Source organism: Molossus molossus, unplaced genomic scaffold (genome assembly GCF_014108415.1).
Source record: "Molossus molossus isolate mMolMol1 unplaced genomic scaffold, mMolMol1.p scaffold_m16_p_15, whole genome shotgun sequence".
Classification (NCBI taxonomy): Eukaryota; Metazoa; Chordata; class Mammalia; order Chiroptera; family Molossidae; genus Molossus; species Molossus molossus.
In genome coordinates, this window is record NW_023425350.1 from 51,163,793 (window position 1) to 51,190,727 (window position 26,935).

A 26,935-nucleotide genomic window follows, 5' to 3' on the forward strand; every position below is an offset into this window, starting at 1 on the left:
GTTTAATTTCTTACATTTATAATCTCACATAGTATGTAGTGAAACTGAGTTAATTGATGAGCAGAATAAATTAGTATACGTTTGTTAATGTAACATATATTAAACCGTTACCTTTTTAATAGTATAGCTACAGTGTGTTTGAAACCATAAATACTTTCAAGGATTAGTGTATTCTTTGTCACACACTCACGTAGTTTTTATCATTAGACAACAATTAATGCCATGATTATTAAAGCTTGTAGGTATGTCATGTAATAGTTCTACTTCTTTTCACTGCTTGTAATGAAAATGAAATTTTTTAGATATTATATTTTAAGGTGGAAGCAGTGTGAAAACGTAAACTCATTATATGATGAAATCTTGTCATTTTTTTCTTGCGTACTTTTTTAACCTAGTGGATGTTCCTTCAACTTGTGCCTTCTTGGAATGGATCTTTGAAACAGCTTTTGACTGAAACAGATGTCTGGTTTTCTAAGAGGAAAAAAGGTATACCGGAAATTTTTATTGAGAACTTATTTTTTTAATTGAAATTTATTAAAATCATTATAGACCTAGAAAATTTTAGTGCTGGAGAAGACCTTAGCAATTATCTAATTATTTCCACTGAGAAAATTAAGGCTGGATAAGAAAAATGCCTTACTTAGAAGTAACTGGATTATTATTGCTCGAACCATGTTTTGATCCCTGAAACTATTGTTTTTTGACTTTTTCTTTTGTTTGACCACATTGAATTTCCCTAAAAAATTAAACCCTGTGTATTAGGTAACAGTTATTAATATGGGGGTCCTACGGACAGGCTTCTGTGTGTCACCTCTGAAAGTGGATGCAAAATTTTGTATGTCTGTGTGTGTTACATTTTGGGAGGAAAGAGTTTCTGTACCTTTTATCAGATTCCCAGGGGAGGTTGATCTAAAATTGGTTAAGATAAACTGCTATAAGGTCTTTTTTTTTAAATCTGGATAGAGGTAGAACATGCAATATATTTATTTTTTACTTTACTAAAACATACAGGGAAAAAATTTAATGGCCCTCAGGTATAAGGAAGTAGATAACTCATCATCCTTAGTTCATGATTATTTTCTTAGCTTACTGTCATTTTTGGTCCCTGTATAGCCACCTTTTTTGTTTATTTTTAATGTTATATCAAACCTCCAGAAATTAATCCTCACTTGCTAGGCCATTAATAACTGCAGTCTGCTCATGTGCTTCTTTCCTGATGTGTTTTCCCAACCACTGTCTTGAGTTTTGGGTTTATTATTCCCTTGATTTAAAAAAATTGTTATTGTGTACGTATGGATGTCTTATAGTACATAATATAGTGGTGTGCTAGTAAACTGGCTCTCTGAAAAAACAATTCCTAATTTCTAGCACTTTTTAAATTTTGATTTTACAAATTCCCCAACATGGCTGATTGATTTCAAGCTACCAACATGACATCACTGCATGTGGAGTTGGGAAGAAATGCATACTGTCAGCTCCTGTGAGCCAGTACGAGCCAGCGCCAGCACAACCCTGGACAATATATCATTTTGTTTTAGTTGTTACTGAACTATTTCATATTGTGGATTTGATATTTATTTCCTTAAAACAAAAAATTGAACAGCTCTTTATGTGTTTATTGGCCGTATGTTTTCTCTTCTGTGAAATATCTGTGCAGGTGTTTTCCTGTTTTAATATAGTATTTCTTAATGATTTGTAGGCATTCTTTATATATTCTTGAAATCAATTCTTTGTCATAAATATGTGTTGCACTTATCCTCTAGTTTGTAAGTTATCTTTTTTTTTTACCCTCACCTGAGGACATTCTTCCATTTTTTGTTCAGATAGAGTGGGAGGGAGAGAGAGAGAGAAACATCGACATGAAAGGGACAGTCGAATGGTTGCCACCCGCACGACCCAGCCAGGGCCGGGGACAAACTGTAACCAAGGTACGGGCCCTTAGCAGGAACCGAACCCAGGTCTCTCTGGACCATGGGCCGATGCTCTAACCACTGAGCCAAACCGGCCAGGGCTGTAGGTTATCTTTTTTACTTTCTTAAAGGTGTCTTTTAATGACTAGAATTGTTTTTTTTTAATCCTTACCCGAGGACATTTTTACATTTTTTGTTCAGATAGAGTGGGAGGGAGAGAGAGAGAGAGAGAAACATTGATGTGAAAGGGACATATCAAGTGGTTGCCACCCACACAACCCAGCCAGTGCTGGGAACAAACCGCAACCGAGGTGTACGTGCCTTAGCGGGAACCGAACCCGGGACTCTCTGGTCTGCAGGCTGACGCTCTAACTGCTGAGCCAAACCGGCCAGGGCAAGAGCACTAAATTTTAAAATGAAAAACTTCTAGTCAGCCCTGGCCGGTGCCCTGGTTGGGGTCATGTGGGTGACAGCCAGTGGATGTGTCTCTCTCACATAGACGTTTCTCTCTCTCTCTCTTCCCCCCTCTCTCCCTCCCACTCGATCTGAAGATAAATGCAAAAAAAATATCCTTGGTGAGGATAAAAAGAAAATTTAGTGCTCTTTGTATTTTGTTTAAATAAATTTTGTAGAATTATTTTACATAGTGAGATTTCCTAGCTTAGAGCCAGATAAATTATTTTTCTATCAAGCTCATGAACCAAAAACATCTAAAGGACCATACCAATAAAACCTAACTTGATTTCCTTAAAGAACAAAATGCTAGCCCTGGCTGGTTTGGCTCAGCAGTTAGAGTGTCGGCCTGCGGTCCAGAAAGACCCGGGTTCGGTTCCCGCTGAGGGCATGTACCTCAGTTGCAGTTTGTCCCCAACCCTGGTTGGTCATGCGGGTGGGCCACTCAATGTGTCCCTTTCATGTCGATGTTTCTCTTTCTCTCCTTCTCTCTCCCTCCTGCTCTATCTGAATTAAAAATAAATAAATAAAAGAACAAAATGCTAAACTTATATCTTAAATTATGCCTTAGTGCTACATTATGATAATTAAAGAGGAATCAGATAAATTATAGAGGAGAAATTTTAAACAGAGGGAGAGATTTTAAAAAAAAACTGAAAGAGATAAGGAGGGCCAAGAAGCTAAAAAAACAAAAGGACTCAATAGAAACAGTAGATGTTAGGTAAATGTTGACATAAAACATCCTCATTTGAGTTCTGGGTGGCTTACCTATAGTAGTCCATCAAAAGAGAAATTCTGTAGCCAAAGTGCCAGAAACCAGAATAAGAAACTGTATTTATGAGTCTGTTTGTGTTCTGGTTGTTCATTTATTTTGCGTTTTTGTCTTTGTTTTTTTGTTTGTTTGTTTTGGTTTTTTTTGTACGTGCCCCTAGCTGGAACCAAACCCGGGACTCTCTGGTCTGCAGGCCGATGCTCCAACTGCTGAGCCAAACCGGCCAGGGCTTCTTTGTTTTTTTAAATTTATTTTGTCTGGTATAAGTATTGCTACCCAGCTTTTCTTTGTTTGTTTTCATTTTCATGAAATATCTTTTTTTTTTTTAATCCTCATCCGAGGACATTTTTCCTTTTTTTTTTTTTTCCTCACCCGGAGGATATTTTTCCATTTTTTGTACAGATAGAGTGGGAGGGAGAGAGAGGAAGGGAGAGAGAGAGAGAAACATCGACGTGAAGGAACACATCGAGTGGCTACCACCCACACGACCAACCAGGGCCGGGGACAAACTGCAACCGAAGTACGTGCCCTTAGCGGGAACCGAACCCGGGTCTCTCTGGACCGCAGGTGGACGCTCTAACCGCTGAGCCAAACCGGCCAGGGCTGAAATATCTTTTTTTTTCCTCCCTTTACCTTCAGTCTTTCTGTGTCTTTCAATTTGAAGTGAGTCTCTTGTAGACAGCTTATGTAAGGGTCTTATTTTGTTATCCATTCAGCCTCCATGTCTTTTGATTGAAGCATTTAATCCATTTACATTTAAAGTAATTGTTGATAGATATCTATTTATTGCTATTTTATTATTCATATTTTTTATCTTTTTTCTTCTTCTTAAAGAAGACCTTTTAACATTTCTTGTAATACTGGTTTGGTGATGAATTCCTTTAGTTTTTTCTTGTCTGGGAAGCTCTTTACCTGTACTATGATTCTAAAATGATAGTTTTGCGTATAGAGTAATCTTGGTTGTAGGTTCTGGATTTTCATCACTTTGAATATTTCTTGCCAATCCCTCTGGCCTGTAAAATTTCTGTTGAGAAATCAGCTGATAGTCTTATGAGAGCTCTCTTGTAGATAACTAACTGCTTTTCTCATGCTGCTTTTAAGATTCTCTCTTTGTCTTTAACCTTTTGCGTTTTAATTATGATATTTCTTGATGTAGGCCTCTTTGGGTGCATCTTGTTTGGGACTCTGCACTCCTTAGACTTTTATGTCTATTTTCTTCATCAGGTTAGAGAAGTTTTCCATCATCATTTTTTCATATAGGTTTTCAATTCCTTGCTCTCTCTCTCTCTCTGTTCTTTTCCTGATTCCGTCATGATGTGAATGTGGTATGCTTAAGTTATCCTAGAGGCTCCTCATACTATCCTCAGTTTGGGAGAGGGTCTTTTTTTTTTTCTTTCTGTTCTGATTTGGTGTTTTCTGCTTTGTTATCTTCCAAATCTCTGACTTGATCTGCTTCATCTACTCCAGTGTTGATTCTCTATGATGTATTTTTCATTTCAGTTAGTGTAGTCTTCATTTTTGACTGGTTCTTTTTTATGCTTTCTGTCTCCTTTTTTATGTTTCCTATCTTTTTGTAGAAGTTCTCACTAAGTTCATCTACTCTTCCCCTTGTTCATTGAGCATCCCTATAACCAGTGTTTTGAACTCAGCATCTAGTACATTGCTTGTCTCCATTTTATTTAGTTCTTTTCCTGAAGTTTTGTTCTGTTCTTTCATTTGGGACATGTGTCTTTGTCTTCTCATTTTTCCTGCCTCTCTGTATTGGTTTATATGTATTAGGTAGAGCTGCTACATCTCCTGGACTTGGTAGAGTGGCCTTATGTAGAACTTGTCCAATAGGGTCCAGTGGTGTAGCCTCCCTGATCACCCAAACTGGGCACTCCAGGTCTACCCTCCCATGTGAGCTGTGTACACCCTCCTGTTGTAGTTGAGCCTTGATTGTTGTTGGTACCCCAATCGGAGGGATTTGCCCCCAGGTCAGTTGGCTGTGAGGATTGGCTGTGACCACCATGGAGGGGCTAGCTCTATAAAGCAGGACTTACTTCTGCAGGGTTCTGATACCCACTGAATCTGTCCCTTGAGTGTGTCGCTTGTGGAGGTGGTTGGGTGGTGCTTTGATGTGGTCTGAAGCTGTTCAACAGGTGTACTGGCTCTGGGGCCTCCAGGAAGGTTCAGGCCAAGGTCAGCCACCACCTATGCCCTGCTTGGGGCCACCTAGCATGAGCTACAAAGTGATCTACAGATGGCTGCTACTTGTGCCAGGCGTGGAGTGCCTAGGAGAGGCAAGCTGCAAACCAAGGCTGGCTGCCACTAGTGCCAGGCCTGGGGCCACTTAGCAAGAGCTATGTGGTACACCAAGGCCAGATGCTACTTCTTTGAAAGATTTTAGGAAAGTCCAAAACATGAGCCAAGATAGGCCATTTGTATGGAAAAGACACTGGAAACAGCTTAGATGTGCCTGCAAGTTCAGTATAGTAGGGTCTCCAGGAATCAGCAAGGTGAGGCTAAAAGTATTAGCCAGATTGATGGAGATTCAGATATGGCACCCACCTGCCAGCTCTGTGTGGGGAGTGCCCAAAAAGGAACAATGGCCTCTGCCAGCTTCTGTCTGGTATGAAGGTGTTCCTCCAGCTCTTGCCCCGATGCCAGACAGCTCAGTTTCTCCCTATATGTTTCTGGTTCTTCAGCACTGGAACTCAAAGCAAGTGAGACTGAGTAAGTCCTTGTGCAGGCCCTCTAAGAGGCTAAGTCCAGCAGCCCTCAGTCTCAGCCACAATCCAAGCTGGTTTTTATAGCCAGAAGTTATGGGGACTTCTCTTCCTAGCATTGGACCCCTGGGCTGGGGGGCCTGGTGTGGGACTGGGACCCCTTACTCCTCAGGGAAGACCACTGCATCCAAGATATCCCTCTTGATTTTTACCTGCCACCCACGGGTGTGAGACCAGCCTGTTCCATGTCTCTGCCCCTCCTACCAGTCTCAGTGTGGCTGTTTTTATATCCAGTTGTAGGGCTTCTGTTCGGCTAGATTTCAGGTAGTTTTGAATGATAGTTGTTCTGTAGTTTAGTTGTAATTTTGATGTAATGGTGGGCGGATTCGAGTACTGCATTTACCTGCTCTATCATTTTGACTGGTTAAGCCATATACTTCTTAAACTTGTATTATTTAACAATAAATACTATCCATGTGTCGCAAATCCATGACTACACTGTCTTTGTATTTTGTATTTGAATAGAGAATTAAATTAACTAGTGTTGCCCTGGCCGGTTTGGCTCAGTGTTTAGAACATCGGCGTGTGGTCCAGAGAGACCCAGGTTCAGTTCCTGCTAAGGGCACGTACCTCGGTTGCCATTTGTCCCCGGCCCCGGTTGGGGTTGTGTGGGAGGCAGCCACTCAGTGTATTCCTTTCACATCGATGTTTCTCCCTCTCTCTGCCTCCCACTCTATCTAAACAAAAATGGAAAAATGTCCTCGGGTGAGGATAAAAAAAAAAAAATTAACTAGTGTTCATCGCATGTAGCTAAAGCATAAGTTAGAAGAGTCCTAAGAGACATTCCATGACCTGTGTATCTTTTGAAGACCCTTAAGTGAGGCATTTAGACTCTATAATTCCACTGGAATTTTCAGTGCCTTGGAGAGGGTGTCCTGAAGAGATACCATAATCCTAACTATCATTCTCAAGCATTCCTTTCCCACCTTGCTGCACTGTAAGCTCCAAACCCCAGAATGGTGTATAACTGAATTATACCGAGGTTCTACTTGGGACCAAAGTTAATTTCCTGGGGCTTTTTTCTGTAAAAATTTGTTTTCCTTTATTGATTTTAGAGAGAGGAAGTGAGAGGGAGAGAGAGAGAGAGAAACATTGATGAGAGAGAACATCCATTGGCCGCCTCCTGCATGCCCCCCACCGAGGATCAGGCCCACAACCTGGGCATGTGTCCAGACCAGGAATTGAACTGGCGACCTCTTGGTGCATGGGTTGATGTTCAACCACTGAACCATACCTGCTGGACCTTGAGGCTTTTTTCTAAATCTCCCCAAGGTTTTATCCATATACTTGAGGTTTATAAAATCCTTGAAAACTTCGAAATTAGCGTATTTGTATTCTGATAGACGTGTGTGTTTGTGTGTCCCCGAACCCATGCAAACATTTAATTAAAAAGTGAATTAGTAGATTTGAAAAGAATGGCTAATTTAATTTAAAATGGTGGTTTTTTTTATAGATTTTGAAGGTATGACCTTCCTTGAAACTGAGCAAGGAAAACCATTTGTGTCAGTATTCAGACATTTAAGGTTACAGTATATTATCAGTGATTTGGCCTCTGCAAGAATTATTGAACAAGATTGTCTAATACCTTCAGGTAAGAGAATGTGATGAAATTATAATTTTAAGTAATATATTTCTGATTATAATAATAATATATGTCATAGAAAAGAATACTTAATAGAAATTATCCTTAATCCCAGGAAGGTACACATTTTTATACCAAAGCTGAATCATACCATGTAGGCAATTTTCTGTATTCACATTATATATTTTTCTATAACATTGAAAACTCTCCAGAATATTTAAGTGGCTATGTAGTTTTCTGTAATATGGGTATTCTTTAATTTGATTAACTAGTACTGTATTTTGGACTAGACTTTTAAAAATGGCCTTCATAGTATTCTTTAAAGGTTATAACTTTTTTTCCTATTAATACTCTATAAATTTGCTTATTTTCTTTTTTCCTTATTCTAATCTTAAACCTCATGTCAAAACAAATGTAATATTTTTGCTAATTATAATTTAAATTTTCTGAAACAATTACTGATTTAATATTCTAAGTTAAATCTCTAGTGCTTGTATAAGATTCAGTTTAGTACTATATATGCATATAAGAAGTATAATATAGGACTGGCTTTAGCTTAGCAGTTCCTTCAAGTTGAGCTCTCAGCTTGCTAACTACTCTTGCTCTGCAAGGGTGGTTCGAGACCCACAGGTGCTCTCCAGCCCTTTAAAAAAAAAGAAGAAGAAGTATAAAGTAGAATTTCTGTTTGAAGATTTATTTGTAAACATTAGTAATAGGTTGGTCTGAAAAGTTGTAATTATCTGATGCCTCAGTTTTTAATATAGCTGTGTGTTTATAGATTTAAATTGTTCTTATAATCTCTATACATATTTAGAAAGGTATTCAATGAAAAGCAAACCTGGAGTAACATTTCTGATATATTTGAAAGTAATGCATTTTACAAAATCACTCTAACAGGTTTATAGACACTTTCTATTAATTTAATTTATTATTTTATCCTCACCTGAGGATATTTTTGCATTTATCTTCAGCTAGAATGGGGGGTGGGGAGAGTAATATCCATGTGAGAGAGACACATCAACTGATTGCCACTTACACGACCTCAACCGGGGCTGGGGACAAACTACAACCAAGGTACGTGCCCTTAGCAGGAACTGAACCCAGGACTCTCTGGTCTGAGAGCCGGTGCTCTATTCGCCGAGCCAAACCGGCCAGGGCTCTATTAATTTTATATGAATCATTTTTATAATATTAATTTTAGAGAGCCAAGATGAGAAGGTTTTCATGGCTGTGGGGGGTTTTAGACACAGTTTCTCTGAAGTTATATTCTCTGTAGTATAGCAACTCTATAGTAGTTTTAGTGTGTGTGATATACGAGGCCCTAGCAATGGTGTAATAGTGGATGGCAAGGCTAATTACACTCTAATCTTACTTTTTAAAAAATATATATTCAGAGAGAGAGGAAGGGAGACAGGGTGACAAGGGGGTGGGGGAGAGAGATATTGGTGTGAGAGCTAAACATCCATTGGCTGCCTTCTGCACACCCCCTACCAGAGATCAAGCCAGCAACCCAGTCATGTGCTCTGACCAGGAATCGAACCAGCAACCTTTCGGTGCATGGGATGACACCCAACCTACTGAGCCATACCAGCCAGGGCTAATTGTATTTCTTTTTAAGGCTCTTTAGAAATGAATTTTGAAAAAGGTTAAAAAAAGAAAGTCTATTTTAAAGTAATTTAATTTAAGTGTGTCTTTGATGCAAGTAGATAAGCTTTATGTTTTTGGAATGCAAGGTGGTAGATATTAGTATTTTTAGTCTGAAACATTATATTCAGTGTAAAATTGAAAACAATTTAGATCCCATATTTCTGACTAGATTTTGCCATTTTTTCTGACTTAAAATTATAGTGGGGCTTTTTTTTTATTTTAGTATATGCCCATTTTACAGTTATAAAAGGATAAATAGGTTTTCCTATATGCCAATAAAAATTATAGTTTCAAAAGCAGAATATAAATTAAAATGATATCCTGTGCTGTTTGTGAGAGAGTAAAAAGTGGCCACATAATTTAAATTATCTAGACAGTGTGTGCTCTCGGTAGCAGTATATCCTAAAATTTTTGATTACTTAGCTAAAATTTATTGATCATTTTTCAGAAATAGTGCCAAATACATGTTAACATTATTCAAAGTTTTGCATTCTGGGGAGTTTTACTACATCCATCTTGACCATCTTTAGGACAAAAATTTTAGAAATATCTTTAATTCCAAGTTAAATCATGATTTTGTATAGAAACAGTCTATTTTAGGATTGAACTATGTTGAGCACAATTGAACTCCATGATTTTGAGGAACTAGATCTATCTTAGGTCAGATTATTAAATCTGTTTATTCCATACTTTCCTGTCATACTTCCCTCTTTCTTCATATCTCTAACTTATCTTGTTATCATTCCTCCCAAACATTTCTGTTATGTGCTCTGGAACTAGGGTCAACAAACTCCAATATCTCTTTCTTCCATTTATTTAGGTCTCCCAGAGGATACTATTTTCTTTCTATAGAGGACTTTCTGTCAGTTAAGACACCCTGCCCCAGTATAGGGGTAGGAGTTCAGATAGTCCTAGCCCCTCAATTATTTCCAAAAATTTCCAAATAATTTCCAAAAACGATTGCATATGATCCAAGTAACCCTCCATCCTTTCTTTCTTGGCTTCTCCACATTCATTTAAGACTTGGACACAGTCACACAATGTGTTTATATGGTCATTCCATTTAATATCCTAGGTTCCTTATTGTTTTTTTACCTCAATTCCAGTAACATTTATATTTTCTAAACATTAGGCACTCACCACCCATGGAAACACCATGCATCTAGTAACCCTGAGTTTCTTATCATCAGAAATCTGGTAGTTTTCAGGCTATATATAATCTTCTAGCATGTTCATAGCCTCATTCCCTTTACACCGTTATTTGATTCCCAATCCATTTTAAGCCCTTCATTTTCTAACAGTCTTCAGACCTCTCCTGCTGTTTTTAGCCCTGGATTTCATGAGCCTCTTTCTCTCACAATTATCTTTAACTCTTTGTCCTTTATTTGGCAATTCCTAAAACTAAATTAAACCTTCTTGGTTCCTATACCCTCTGTTCTGTGCTGAGTACTGTAGCAGAACAGTCTACAACTTTTGTATGGGTGCCACTGCAGAGTCACATTTCAACACTAAGCTTGGACCTCAGGACTCCTTATACTACTTTTACGTAATTGGTCAGTCCTCTTTTTCATTCACTTTAACACATGTCAAACCTCTGACACTGTTCAAGCCTCCAATCCACTCACCTCACTGTCAGCATGGAAACTCTCCTTCTGCTTTTTATATAAATTTGAGGTACTCAGATAATAATTTGTTCAAATTCTTAGTTTTCTCACCTGTCTGTTCTTCCCCTCCTGTCCCAGAAGTTGAGGTGCTCCTTCCCTGTTCAGGCCAGCCTTCTATAATCCTGTCTAATTGTTTGTTCTGGAATTTTGCCTTATCACTTAATCTGTATCTTAAACCTTTTTTCCACCTATTTTCCCTCAGGCTATAAAGTATCGCTTTTATTAAAAAGCAGAACAAGCCCTGGTTGGTTTGGCTCAGCGGACCAAAGAATTGTGGGTTCGATTCTGGTCAAGGGCACGTACCTTGGTTGTGGTTCATCCCCGGCCATGGTCGGGGTCCTGCAATTGATGTGTCTCTCTCACATTGGTATTTCTCTCTCTTGCTCCCTTTCCCCCTCCCACTCTATCTAAAGAAGTTTGAAAAAATACCTTCGGGTGAGGATTTTTTTTAAAAAAGGCAGAACAAAATACCCTCTCTTCATTCCAGGTCCCCCACTATAGCAACTGTTCTTTCCCTTCTAAGCTACTTTCTTCAGATGCTATCTCTGTCTCCCTGTCTTTCAGTCACATCTCAACTCACTAAATCTGTCTTTTGCCCTCAGTATTTCATTATTTCATTTAACTAGCAAAAGTTAAGATTGTCCGTTTTGTAAAATCTAGTGGTTTCATTAACTTCTTGTTTTAACTTCTATTATATAACATAACCTTTGAAATTTATCAAGGCAATTGTCCCCATTTTTTAGATGAAGAAAAGTATAACTAACTATCCTGTCATACAGCTAATGAGAAGCAGAGCTCAAATGCAGAAGAACAAGTCTTGTTCTAAAGCCCATTTTGTTTTCACTACATCTCATTGGTTATCTAAAAGAATTCTATTTATTCTCTTCAAGTATATACAGTTGTAGAAACTTGACCAATGGTGATTTGGTAACAGAATCATCATTCTTTTGAGTGTGCTTATTACTTGTTTGGCTTTTGATAACAAAATATATTTTCCCTTATTTTGTGGACAAGAAAACGGATATTCTGGGAACTTTTTATATCAGAAATTAGTTACAGGAATGATGGGGAAATCTAATGCTTACTATTTTTGTGAATTAAAGAGATCATTGTTAAAGCATTATAAGTTTTTAAAAAAAATAATAGCTTTGAATTACTCAGGATAGTAAATTTGTCATCTTTTGGAACTAGATTTTTAGGTTATATACAAGAGTGCTTTTGAGCCATACTTCCCCATAATTTGTACTCATACTAAGAGTTCAACTTTTAGGCTGATTTTTGCTATAAGCTTTAATGGTTATAAGTAGATTTTTGTCTGTGTATATACTTAAAATACTATTTTTTTATTTTGTTTTGTTTTTCTTTTTAAATTTTTATTAATTTTTAGAGAGAGAGAGAGAGGAAAGGAGAAGGAGAGAGAGAGATTGATCGGCTACCTCCTGCACACATTCTACTGGGGATCAAACTGGACATGTACCCTGACCAGGAATTGAACTGGCAACCCTTCAGGGCACAGGACAGTACCCAACCAAGACACACCGGCCGGGGCCACTTTTTTTTTTTTTTTCACTGAAAAAATAAAATGCTGGGCAAGTTAGGAATGTATTTTTTTGTTTCTTAGTTTATAAATCTAAGACATTAGGTTTTCAAAAAGTATGTTTTTAGAGGCCCTCTTCCCAATATTGTTTAAGGCATAAGAAATAAAACATTCTGCCCTGGCCAGTTTGGCTCAGTGGTTAGAGCGTCGGCCTGTGGTCCGGAGAGACCCGGGTTCGGTTCCCGCTAAGGGCATGTACCTCGGTTGCAGTTTGTCCCTGGCCCTGGTTGGTCGTGCGGGTGGCAGCCACTCGATGTGTCCCTTCACGTCGATGTTTCTCTCTCTCTCTCTCTCCTTCCTCTTTCTCCCTCCCACTCTATCTGTACAAAAAATGGAAAAATATCCTCGGGTGAGGATTAAAAAAAAAAAAAGAAAGAAATAAAACATTCTGACTTATTTATTCTATTAGAAAAATACTCTGTTCACATTAAAAACTGCTATAAACTAGGTCTGCAGCTGCTGGTCCATAGCACTGTCAAATAACACCTTGATGTGTTCATTTTGAGTTTTTGTTTTGGACTTTGGTTTGGTAAAGTTTAAAAGAAGTGCTTAGACTTGTTTATACTGAGTAGAAGTTTCTTAATGGCACTTTTTCATAACCTTTCCACTGAACACTTACTGTCTTCCAAGAAGGATTCTGGCAAGTTCTGTCTAGTATATCTACCTTTTGGAGATATGACTGCAAATAATCATATTAAACACTTCATCTAGAAACAGGTTTTACGCCCGGCCGGTTTGGCTCAGTGTTTGAGCATCGACCCATGCACCAAGAAGTCACCGGTTCGATTCCCAGTCAAGGCACATGCCCAGGTTGTGGGCCTGCAGGAGGCGGCCAATGGATGTTTTCTCTTATTGATGTTTCTACTCTCTCTCCTTCTCCCTTCTCTCTCTAAAAATCAATAAAGAAAGAAATTTTTTTTTTTAAGTTTTACTTATTTTCACCTCATGTGTTTCAAACTCATTTTAGCAGGGATTCTTGTTTTTTTTCTATGTATTAGCTGTCAACATTACATTTGATTTAGTGTTCTGTCGACTTATTTTTGGACTGCTGCTACTGGATGAAACAGCAGTGACTAGAAAGGTTTCTAGTACGACTTTTTGCTTTTTTAGATTAAGGCAAGAAAGGAGTGATAAAAATATGTACCCATTTTTTTTAACTTGTTAAAATGCTTTTGGTTTTAAAGAAGATTATTTAAAGGTTGTTAGAACTTAAATTTTAAAACATTTTCATGGGATATATCTTACATGATATTCGAGAATATATATTTGTAACCCTTTAATTCCAATTTTATAAGTGAATCACGAAAAGCCATATTCTGTCTCTAGATCAATGAATTTCAGACTGTAAACATAATCATTAGTGAGGTGAGATCATTTTTATGGGAAAGGATCAGCTTTAAAAAAAATAAATAGAAGAAGAAAAATTTCAAATCTGAATGCATTGCAAATAAGATACATAATATGTGTGTATGTGTACTGAGTCACATAAACTTTACTGCCAAGTCTTTACCTACTGAAGACAAATTGTCTGTGGCCTGGATATTTAGCAGTTATTCCTTATAATAGCAAGAATATTATTTTGGGGAAAGAAACATTCAAGAGTTTTGAGGAAAGGTACCAATAAATCAATGTAAGTCATCTGGATACCTTTATTAGAGACTTATGAAGTGAAAATCCAGATTTTAGTCCCACTAGGGTTTCACCATTCCTTTATTTTAGATAGAGATTATGAACTTAAAAAATAGAAAAACTGCCATGGCCAGGTAGCTCAGTTGGTTAGAACATCATCCTGATATGCCAAGGTTATGGGTTCAAAGCCCCAGTCAAGGCACATACAAAAAACAACCAATGAATGCATAAATAAGTGGAACAACAAATCAGTGTTGTTTTTTTCTCTCTCCACTTCTTCCCTCTCTAAAATCCATAAATCAAAAATTTAAAAGAAAAAGTCAAGCCCAGCTGGTGTGGCTCAGTGGCTGAGCATCGACCCATGCACCAGGAGGTCGCCAGTTTGATTCTCAGTCAGGGCACATGTCCAGGTTGTGAGCCTGGTCCCCAGTGGGGGACATGCAGGAGGCGGCCAGTCGATGTTCTCTCTCACTGATGTTTCTTTCTCTCTCTCCCTCTCACTTCCTCTCGCTCTAAAATCAATAAAGAAAAAAAATTTTTTAAGAAAAAGAAAAAGTCAAAAATTTACATCATAAAAGAAAGAAAAACTATCCTTTTGGGTTGGGAATAAATAAAAGTAGCAAAAAATAAATATGGTACTAAAGCCAATTCTATTTATATTTTTAATAGATCTATGGTCTTATCTAAAATAATTAAAATTTTAGCTTACACAGACTTGGTGGGGAAAATTATGCTTATTATTAAAGGAAAATATCTATAATTTTTGTTCCACTTAGAATAATTTAAATTAGAACATTTTATTTTTAATAATATTTATCTAGCCCTGGCCGGTTTGGCTCAGTGGTAGAGTGTCAGTCTACCAAAGAGTCTCAGGTTCAATTCCAGTCAAGGGCATGTACCTTGGTTGCAGTTTGGTCCTTGGCCCTGGTCAGGTAATGCGGGAGGCAACCAATTGACGTGTCTCTCTCACGTCAGTGTTTCTCTCTTGCTCCCACTCTATCTGAAGATAAAAATAGAAAAAAGTATCCTTGAGTGAGGATTTTTTAAAAATAATAATATTTATCTAAGTTTAATATGTCAAAATCATGAATCAGATGCATGATTCATCTGATAATTTAAAGATGGTTTCTTTCTCATTAATTAGTTATTTTTGGATAATAAGGGAGTAATCCATTAGTTTTCTATTAAAAATTTTGTAAAAACTGAAAATATTGCTTTAGGGTATATTTCTTACAAATGAAAATTATTATGAGTTATTAAATGTAAGAATATATTTTAACTAAAGATTTAAATTCTAATTTTAATGTATATAATCTAAGTAGAATCTATCCTAAGACAAAGCAAAATGGTACTTACCATTCTAAAAATTATTAAGCCATATTGTTATAGCATATTTATAAAATATCAACTACCAGCTTTATTTATTGCTATTCGAAACTTGAATTTAGAAATAGGAACAGTCCCCGGCCCTGGTTGGTCGTGCGGGTGGCAGCCACTCGATGTGTCCCTTCACGTCGATGTTTCTCTCTCTCTCTCCCTTCCTCTCTTTCCCTCCCAGTCTATCTGTACAAAAAATGGAAAAATATCCTCGGGTGAGGATAAAAAAAAAAAAAAAAAGAAATAGAAACAATTTTATCAACTTAAAAATTTTAAATCCTTTATATTCCATGTTTTTTCTTATTCTTATTACTATATATTTATTTTTACATTTTAGGATGGCTGTCTTCTGTGTATAAACAGCAGTGGCTTGCTATGCTCCGGGCAGAACAAGACAATGAGGTGGGGTAAGTATGTTACATCATATCATTGCTCATTAGGGGAAAAAAAACTTGGGCTATACATTTTTAAGTGCATTCATCATATTGAAAAATCAGTAACAATACTGAAATCAAGAGCTATTAAGTAGAGCAAAGATCATGTAATCAGTTTTATTTCTAATATTTCTATAACATCTATATTTATTTTTCTGGTCAATTAGTATAATGGAATGTTTGAATTTTCATTTGCTATATTAATGAAATTGAGTAATTCAAATCCTTTTCTTACCTAGTGTTATATTATAATTTTCCTTCAACATATTGAAATATTACTTGGAATAATGCTTTCATAAAGCATAATTTCATATTATGTATATGTAAAATCAGTTTTCTTATTTGTGGTAGTATTGTCAAATTCTGATTAATAGGTTGTTGTTTTTTTAAGACTTTTGAATCTATAATTAATATTATCTGGTTACAGAGAGCCTTACCCAATAGTATGTGACCCCCTGCAAAATATTTAAGGGAAAGAAAATTATCTCTTCTTTCAATTCATAGTACTTTGCAGTTTACAGAAGTACTTCCACGTTTATTATTTGATCTTTATACTAGTTCCTTGGTATGGGCAAAGTGAAGAGACAAACCATGTGTGAGTATATTTAAGAGGCCTAAAGAAGATTAATATTTTTGCCTTAATCCCTTTTAACCATTTTTGTTTTATCCTCACCCAAGGACATTTTTGCATTTATCTTCAGATAGAGCAGGAAGGAGAGAGGGAGGAAGAGAGCAAGAGAAAAAAACATCAATGTGAGAGAGACACATCAACTGGCTGCCGTCCACACAACCCCAACCCGGGTTGGGGATAGACTGCAACCGAGGTACATGCCCTTAGCTGGAACCAAACCCAGGACTCTCTGGTCCATGGGCCGACGCTCTAACCACTGAGCAAACCAGCCAGGGCCCTTTTAACCTTTTTTTTTTTTTTATCCTCACCCGAGGACATTTTTTTCCATTTTTTGTTCACATAGAATGGGAGGGAGAGAGAGAGAGAAACATCAATGTGAAAGGGACACATCGAGTGGCTGCCACCCGCATAATCAACCAGTGCCAGGGACAAACTGCAACCGAGGTATGTGCCCCTAGCAAGAACCAAACCGGGTTTCTCTGGATTGCAGGCCAATGCTCTAACCGCTGAGCCAAACCGGCCAGGGCTTAACCTTTTTTTTGAAGGTTGGACACTTAACAGTAGTGCATTTATTTCTCTGTCCTGTCGCAGCTCAGAAGAAGCTGTTCATTCATTGATGAGTAGTAGGTTCCCAAACACCTTCAAGCAGAAGCATAGCATAGCAGGCATATTTCTTTCTGGAAGAGTTTATGATCTTCCCAGCCATGCCATCTGGGGAGGGATAAGGCTTGGTGAGGGTTCAGCTGGTAGGAGAACAATGACTGGAACAGGTTGAAGACCTGTTTGGCCTCCGGACAAGGGCTGGAGGGGCAGCTTTCTCCTGGACAGACGTGCTGGTGGAGGTCGTTTTTCCTTTGGTGAGCCCTTCCTCCACAGGGCAGGGAGACAGCTCCTTAACCATTTTTAAAAACGATTTTTTAGCCCAGTTCATGTGGCTTGGTGGTTGAGCATCGATCCATGCACCAAGAGGTCACCGGATCAATTCCCAGTAAGGGCACATGCCGAGGTTGTGGGCCAAATCCCCACTGAGAAGCATGCAGGGGTTGGCCAATCAATGTTCTCTCTCATCAATGTTTCTATCTCTTTCTCTCCCTCCCACTCTCTAAAATCAGTAAAGAAAACAAAAATTTTTTAAAGATTTTTTCATTGATTTCTAGAGAGAGAGGGAGGAAGGGAGGGAGGGAGGGAGGGAGGGGGAGGAAGAGAAAGAGAGAAACATCAATGTGAGGGCGAGACATCGATCTGCTGCCTCCTGCATGCCCCCTACCAGGGATTGAGCCCTGACCTGGAATCCAACCAACAACCTTTCAGTACACGGGTCGACTAACTGAGCCACACTGGCCAGGGCTAACCCAATTTTATATACCAAAGAGCTTCCTAAAATAATGGCCTAGTTATGTTTATAGCCAAACGATGAGTGTATGAAAGTGTTATATGAATTCATGATAATAATTTTGAGATTATCCAAAGTTCTTAGTTCTTCTTTAATTTATATCCCATCTTTTCCCAAATATATTCACAGCATACTTATCTTATACAAACATAGTAAGATTATTGAAACAGAAATAATAAATCAAAAACTAAAAAATGAAAGTTAATTCTTTTTTTTTATCCTCACCCGAGGATATTTTTCCATTTTTTGTTCAGATAGAGTGAGAGGGAGAGACAGAGAGAGAGAGAGAGAAACATCAACGTGAAAGGGACACACCAAGTGGCTGCCATCCACACAACCCAACCAGGGCCAGGGACAAACTGCAACCAAGGTACATGCCCTTAGCGGGAACCGAACTGGGTCTCTCTGGACTGCAGGCCAACGCTCTGACCACTGAGCAAACTGGCCGGAGCAAAAGTTAATTCAGATTTGAAGCATTTTCTAATGGATGAAATACCTCATAAATCATTCTACTTCTTTTGTGTATTCAGTTTTTAAATGTTAGATGTTCTTTTGTAAAGGTTTTTCTCATCTATATCTTTATTGAGTTTAGTACAGAGTTTCACCTAAAAGACTGAGTTATAATAGTGTTTTCTTGCCCTCAGAAGTATATAATTAATTATATTGCCCCTAACGAAGCACTCTATCTACATATATTGAACATCTGCTCACTCCTGCAGGGCTATTAAAGTGAGGATTAAATTTAATCAATGCTTTTTTATTTTTTTGTTAATCCTCACCTGAGGATATTTTTTCTATTGATTTTTTAGAGAGAGTGGAAGAGGAGGAGAGAGACAAACATGGATATGAAAGACACCCATTGATTGGTTGCCTCCTCCATGTGCCTGACTGGGGCCAGGGGTCAAACCTGCTACCCAGGTATATGCCCTTGACCGGGAATCAAACCCATGACCCTTCAGTGTGAGGGCCGATGCTCTAACCACTGAGCACACTAGCCAGGGCTAGTGCATTTTTATTTATACCACAACACATTTGTTTTTTAAATCTAATAGCAAGTTTCTCTGTTTTTTTAACTCACAATTCTTTTTCAATTATTAGTTGCTTATTTCCCATGAGATTTTATGATTTATATATATTTCTAGGCCTCAAGAAATCAATAAAGAAGAACTAGAGGGAAATAGCATGAGGTGTGGTAGAAAGCTTGCCAAAGATGGTGAAGTAAGTATGAGTTGTGACTCTTAATAATTCTCATACAAATTGCACTACTATTAGTGTAAAATATACTTTCAATTACTATCATAACACCTTAGAAGAGCTTTTTTGATACAGTTTCTGCAGCATGATCTCCTGAATAAGAAGGTACAAACTCACTGGTGATTGATTATTCGGCCTAGCATCAGTGTTGAACTTTCTGGGTCCAGACAAAAGATATGAGAAGAAGATCCCTCAGCAATATAGAAATTAAGATAAGCAATTATATGGGAGCTATTACATAGTCTTAAAAGTGATTCTATTTTACAGTTACTCTGAATCAAGCACATTAAACCCTTTAATTGCTACCCACATTAAGAATTACATTTTTCATCATATGATCTCACTTATTTCTGGAATATGATGAACATAACAGTCTGAGGAACCGGGATAGTCCCACAGACGTGGAGTGGGGTACAGACAACAATCCCCAGAGGAGGGGGGCAGGGGAGATAAAACACAGAACTTATATGTATGTATGCATGAACAATGGGCATGGGCAACAAAGCTGGGGACAGGGCAGGGAGGAAGAGGAGGGGGTATTAGTGGGGGGAAAAGGAGAAACATCTGTAACAAAAATTAATTAATTAAAAAATAAAAACATTGTAAAGTGAAAAAAAATTACATTTTTTATTACCACCCAATATAAAATGTATATAAGTGAAACAAAAGCATTATGAATCAATACTGCTGCTGTGTCCAAAGATCCTATTTTCTATTTAATTTCTTTTGAAAGCTGATTGTGACTCATTAAATTGATTTTCCAATCCACTGATGGGACATGAACTACATTTTTAAAAACTCCACCCCCTTCAGAATCTCCATTTCAACTATATCATTTTTTGACTTGACCTCTTATCTTTCTAGCACTTCCCTCTAGTACCTGGCTCCAGCATTTTTTTTTAACTCCTTTGGGATGTACAATATATTGTTTTTACTACCTTTCCCCATCACCTTCTCACCACATTCCTACTTTTTTTTTTTTTTATCCTCACCCGAGGATATTTTTCCATTTTTTGTACAGATAGAATGGGAGGGAGAGAAAGGAAGGGAGAGAGAGAGAGAAACATCAACGTGAAGGGACACATCGAGTGGCTGCCACCCGCACGACCCTGGGGCCGGGGACAAACTGCAACCGAAGTACGTGCCCTTAGCGGGAACCGAACCCGGGTCTCTCCGGACCGCAGGCTGACGCTCTAACCGCTGAGCCAGACTGGCCAGGGCTTGCTTTTTTTTTTTTTTTAGTTCTCACCCAAGGATATTTTTCCACTGATTTTCAGATAGAGTAGTAGGGAGTGGGGGAGAGAGAGAGAGAGAGAGAAGCGTCAATACAAGACAGATACACTGACTATTTGCCTCCCACACGACCCCAACTAGGGCCAGGGATTGAACCAAGGTACATGCCCTTGACCAGAATCAAATCCATGACTCTCTGGTCTGTGGTATGATGCTCTAATCACTGAGCAACTGGCCAGGGCTCTACTTCTTTCTTTACTTGACTTACATTCTATGTTCCATCTTAAAATTGGTCCCTTGGCTTGTTCTCTTAATGTCCCTCTGTCAAACTCACCTGGCTAAACCCCAATTCTTGTTAAATCCCAACTTTCCATAAACTCATGCCTGCTTCCAAACAGGTGAATGTGACTAAAGGAAAACACTATACCCCAGCAGGTGTTTGTAACTGTAAATTTCAAGCAGGTTTTGGGTGTTGCATGGTGATCTTCTAAATGTCCATAGTGAATGTATCCTCCCACTCTTTGAGTAACTCTCATACCTTCTCAAAAGAGCAGTGCAACTGCCCTCATTCTTACTGATGACCTTGCTTTCTTTCTTCATTTGGAAAATAAAATCAAGAGGAAGAGCCCTGGCCGGTTTGGTTCAGCGGTTAGAGCGTCGGCCTGCGGTCCTGAGAGACCCGGGTTCAGTTCCCGCTAAGGGTGCATACCTCGGTTGCAGATTGTCCCCGGCCCTGGTCGGTTGTGCGGGTGGCAGCCACTCGATGTGTTCCTTTCACATCGATGTTTCTCTCTCTCTCTCTGTTCCTCTCTCTCCCTCCCACTCTACCTGAACAAAAAATGGAAAAATGTTCTCGGGTGAGGATAAAAAAAAAAAAAAGAGGAAGAGAGTCTGTACATCCTCCTACCAATAAATCTACCACTCTAGCTGCATCTGTAACCATGTGCCGTGCTTTTTCTCTTAATAGAATAGATGAACTATCTGCTGCTATCCTTGTCCATCACTTCCCTCTCCTGCGTCATCAGTTTTTCTCTTCTACTGATCATTCTCGCTTAGCATATAATGTGCTGCAGATCACCCATCTTAAACCATATCCTGACCTCACGTTCCCCTCTAGTTACCACTCCATTTCACTGTACCCCTTTGAAGCAAAACTCTTTGAAAAAAAGTTGACTGTGTTTATTGTCTATACTTCCTGTTTTCTGATACTCTCTTGAATCCACTCTAATTCATTTACTCCAGTAAACTCCAGTGATGCTACTGTGATATTGTTAGTAGTGATTTCCACATTGCCAAATCAGGTAGGTAGTTTTTAGTCTTCAGAAAGCTCTTGGCATTATGACACATCTGTTTACTCCTTCTTGAAGATATTCTCCATTTGATTTCCAGGACTGCATACTTGGCTGATTTTCTTCCTACTTCATTGTCTACTCCTTTTGAGTATTTGCTAGATCTTTATCCTCTTTCTCACCAAATATTGGTGTGACTAAAGGCTCAATATTTGCATTTCTTCCTTATCTGTGCTCACCCCTAAGTGATCTCACCTTGTCCCATGACTTTGATGATTTCTAACTCCAGATTCATATGTCCAGCTACTCACTTGACATCTTTTTTAGAATCCTAATAGCATCTAAAATATCCAAAGAGCCCTGGCCGGTTTGGTTCAGCGGTTAGAGCGTCGGCCTGCGGTCCTGAGAGACCCGGGTTTGGTTCCCGCTAAGGGCGCATACCTTGGTTGCAGTTTGTCCCTGGCCCTGGTCGGTTGTGCGGGTGGCAGCCATTCGATGTGTTCCTTTCACGTCGATGTTTCTCTCTCTCTCTCTCTCTGTTCCTCTCTCTCCCTCCCACTCTACCTGAACAAAAAATGGAAAAATGTCCTCGGGTGAGGATAAAAAAATAAAATAAAATAAAATAAAATATTCAAAGAGTCCCAAGCTGAACTCTTTGATTTTCATTCCCAAACTTTCTCCTTCCTAAATATTCTCCAACCCATCAATGGCTCCTCTATTGCACAAGCTCCAAACTTTAAATTCTTCTTTCTTTCATACCACATCTGCTATCCAAAAGAAATTCCTCCAGGCTCTACCTTCAAAATATATTCCTCACATGTATACACCACTACCACCCCCAAGTCCTAGCTACCATTATCTCTTGCCTGGGCTGTTGTGGTAGCCTCATAACTGTTCTCCTTGTTTTTACTCTTGTTCTTCTACATTCTATTTTTCATACAACAGCCAAAGTCATCTTTATAAAGTACAAGTTGGATCATGTCACTTCCTTCCCTAAAACTTTCCATTAGCCTTATACCACACTTAGAAGAAATCCAAACTTTTCCTTATTGAGGTCTACTAGGCCCTACATTTTCTGGCCCAATTGACTCTCTGAATGTATCTCTAGCTTTTGTCCCCCTCAGTTACTGTCCTAGCCACATAACCATTCTTGGTATTTCTGAGATATGCCAAGCATGTTTTTTCCCTCTAGAGCTTTGTACTTGCTGTTCTCTTTAAGTCACTCATTGCCCAGATAGCCACCTAGTCTACTTTTTAGTTAACACATGACTCCACTCATCTAGTATCTTTCCCTGACCACCTGTCTGAACAAGCAGGCTCTCCAACTGCAAGCCCCCCTCCTCTACCATGTTCTCTTTCCTGACATTCTGTTCAGTTTCCTTTTTCTCCATTCCATTTCAGGTGTATTATTAATCTACTCCTTCCACAAAACCTATAAACATATTAAAATATACATTCCACTAAGGCAGAAACTTATTTATTGCTATTTCTTCAATGCCTAGAGAAGCACCTGGCACATAATGTATGTGCTCAATAAATATTAGTGAACTATTGAATTAGCATTGTAATTCAGAGTGTTAACCAAACACTTGAAGCCCTAACTTTATTTCACTGTCCCACACCATCTTACTTAGTAGTCACTCACTATTAAACAATAGAATAAACAAACCTGTGACCCTAATGATGGTATTTAAAATTACTCAGTTGTGTATCTGTTGGTTACTTACTTAAGGTATTTTAGAGTATTTTTAAAGCAAGGTGTAGATATCAATGGGTTCTTACTACCTCCATCTAGACTCCTAGTCCCTTAACCTATACCTACTTAGAGTTGCAGTGAAAAGCCATATTACTTTTGATAGAATTACATCCTAGAGATACAATGAAACAGATCATGAAGAGGCAATATTAGGAAAGTACCTTAAGAAACAATGATCATAAAGGCTTCATTTTTGGCTTTGATATATACTATATCTGTATGGTAAACCTTTACATATATATTCACAGATATATTGTGTGTGGAAAGCCTTAAGGGGAAGGCACTGACAGAAAGTATGGACCCGTGAGAGAAAAGTTTGGATTGAGTTAGAGGGGAAAAAGGAACATTTTTTTTTTTTATCCTCACCCGAGGACATCTTTAGATATTTTGTTCAGATAGAGTGGGGGGGAGGGGGGAGAGAGAGAGAAACATCGACGAGAAAGGGACACATCGAGTGGCTGCCGCCCACACTACCCAACCAGGGCTGAGGACAAACTGCAACCGAGGTACATGCTCTTAGCGGGAACCGAACCCAGGTCTCTCCAGAACGCAGGCCAATGCTCTAACTGCTGAGCCAAACCGGCCAAGGCAAAGAGGGACATTATGAACTTCGACTTAGTAGCATAATAAACTGAAGTAAATTTTTCTCTCTTTTATTTCTTAGTACTGCTGGCGGTGGACAGGTTTTAACTTTGGCTTTGACCTTCTTGTAACTTATACCAATCGCTACATCATTTTCAAACGCAATACACTGAATCAGCCGTGTAGTGGATCTGTCAGTTTACAACCTCGAAGGAGCATAGCATTTAGGTAAGTTGAGATTTTCCTACCCTATTCCAACTCACTCCCAAAGAAATATAAAAAAAAATGAAATAAAACCTTGATACTTTACACCAACAATAGTAGAACTTTGATAAGATCCAGTATATATGAACATGCAAGGAAATGATAAGGCTCCATTCCTATAATGTATTAATAATACAAATTACAAGATTTAGATCTAGTATGTCAAGGAGAAAGAACAGGAATGTAATAGGAATGATAAAGGATTAATACTGGGCTTGAAGCTGAAGTTGTTGCCTTGCTGCTATTTCTAGCAAATAAAAGGTCCAAACTGGAAATACAGCAAGGTATTTTTCCATGAAAACATGCCTGGTAGAATCCTTCACTTTCTATAAGATTTAATTTGTCCAACTTTGCCTGATAGTTGAGCCAGCAATATTTTTCTGGCAAGGATGCTGACAAATTGGAAAATTGTTTAATGAACAGATTTCTTTTTTAAGTCACATATTTATACTTACCTTACAGCATATACAGAAATAACTCTTGGAAGAAAATATTGGAGAAAAGCTTCCTGACATTGGATTTGGCCATGATTTCTATAATATGACACCAGAGCACAAGTAGCAAAAGAGAAAGATAAATTGGACCTCATCAAAATTAAAACTTGTGCATCAAAGGGCATTATCAACAGAGTGAAAAGGCAACCACATAATGAGAGAAAATATTTGCAAATCATATGTCTGATAAAGAATTAATATCCAGAATATACAGAAAACACCTGAAACTCTACAACAAACAACCAGATTTTAAAAATAGGCAAAGGATTTACTTAAACATCTCTCCATAGAAGATATAAAAATGACCAATAAGCCCATGAAATGATGCTTAACGCCCCTAATCACCAGGGAAATGCAAATCAAAACCACAATAAGATGCTATCTCACACCCATTAGAATGACTGTTACCAAAAACAAAACAGTGTTGGTGAAGACATAGAAAAGTTGGACCCTTGCATATTGCTGGTGGGAATGTAAAATGGTGCATCTTTTTTTGGAAAATGGTGTGGTATTTCCTCACAATTAAACAATTACCTTAAGATCCAGCAATTCTTCTCGGTATTTATTCCCAAAAAAATTGAAAGCAGGGGCTTGAATAGATATTTGTACACTCACTTTCATAACAGCATTATTCACAATAGCTAAAAGCAACCCAGTGTTCATTGAAATATGAACAGATAAAATGTGGCATATCCATACAATGGAATATTATTCAGCTTCAAAATGGAAGGAAATCCTAACATGCTACAGCATGAACCTTCAGGACATTATGCTAAGTGAAGTAAGCCTGCCACAAAAGAACAAATATTATATTATTCTACTCACAAGGTATCTCCAGTAGACAGAAAGTAAGACACTGGTTGTCAGGAGCTGAGAGGTAAGGGGAAATGGAGAATTCATGTTTATTAAGTACAGACTTTGAGATGAGGCAAATGAATAAGTTTGGGAGATGGATTGTGTTGATGATTGCAGAACAATGTCAGTATATTTAATACCAAGAACTAGACACTTAAAAATGGTTAGATGATAAATTTTATTAATATACTACCACCATAAAAAAAGATATTTATAAATTATTTTTATTTCAGATATGTATAATAGCACAAGCTTGTAAATCTAAGTAGAATCAGTTTACAGTTTGAAAATACTTTTTAAATTTTTTTATCAAAGACTTTTAGACAATATGGAAAACAAAAAGAAATATTAAAGTGAGAGAGGGCTTATTTAAATTAATCTGTGGTTTAAAAAATTGTATATTTATTTTTTTATTTGTGGGTTGTTTTTTTTTATCCTAGATTACGTTTGGCTTCTTTTGATAGTAGTGGAAAACTAATATGTAGTAGAACAACTGGCTATCAAATACTTACACTTGAAAAGGATCAGGTATGTTTGATTACTTTTCTGTTGTTTCATTGTAGTTTTAGTGTTTTGAATCCTCATAGAATTAACATTCTTTTCTTTTTTTCCATTGATACTTTATTTTATTATTATTTTTTAGAGAAAGTGGAAGGAAGGGAGATAGAGAGAGAGAAACATTGATGTTGAGAGAGACAAATCGATTGGTTGCCTCCTGCATAGCCCTGGTCGGGGCCCAGGAAACTTGCAATCTAGGCATGTGCCCCTGACTGGAATTGAACCCATGATTCTTTGATCTGTGGGCCGATGCTCTAACTGCTGATCCAAACTGGCCAGGGCTAGAATTAAAATTCTTAAGTAAAATTAACACTTGATTTAAATGTTGATTTGAAAGATTTTTGGTTTGGTTTGGTTTATTTTTGTTAATTCTCACCCAAGGATACTTTTCCACTGATTTTTTTAGATAGAGTAGAGGGGAAGGAGGGAGACAGAGAAATATTGAAGTAAGAGAGAACATCTATTGGTTGCCTCCCACATGACCCAGACTGGGGCAGGGATTGAACCTGCAATCCAGGTATGTGCCCTTGACCGGGAATCAAACCCAAGACCCTTTGGTGCCTGGGCTGATGCTCTAAACGTTGAACCGAAACAACAAGGGTGGTTTGAAAGTTTTTTTGAAGGTAAAGATGGAAGTACCATATTCACTTCTGCATAATTTACCCCATTCTACTAGAAGTTCAACTAAGACAAAAAAGAAAACACAGTTTGATTTTGAGGAACAGAGAAAAGCTTTAATAGGGCAATAGTTATTTGTACTAAATACCATCTTCAAAAAGTTATGAATCTTAAT

General features: G+C 37.9%; 1 protein-coding gene across 2 annotated transcripts in view; it reads left to right on the forward strand.

The window, feature by feature from the left end:
- GMCL1 (germ cell-less 1, spermatogenesis associated) overlaps window positions 1–26,935 on the forward strand; it is a 54,526-nt gene that overhangs the window by 18,245 nt on the left and 9,346 nt on the right. For both annotated transcript variants that reach the window (XM_036263434.1, XM_036263436.1), the window contains exons 8-13: window positions 396–486; window positions 7,357–7,494; window positions 15,737–15,806; window positions 19,000–19,075; window positions 24,054–24,199; window positions 26,025–26,112. In XM_036263434.1, coding sequence (XP_036119327.1) covers window positions 396–486; window positions 7,357–7,494; window positions 15,737–15,806; window positions 19,000–19,075; window positions 24,054–24,199; window positions 26,025–26,112 — 609 coding nt within the window. The remainder of the gene's footprint in view (window positions 1–395; window positions 487–7,356; window positions 7,495–15,736; window positions 15,807–18,999; window positions 19,076–24,053; window positions 24,200–26,024; window positions 26,113–26,935) is intronic.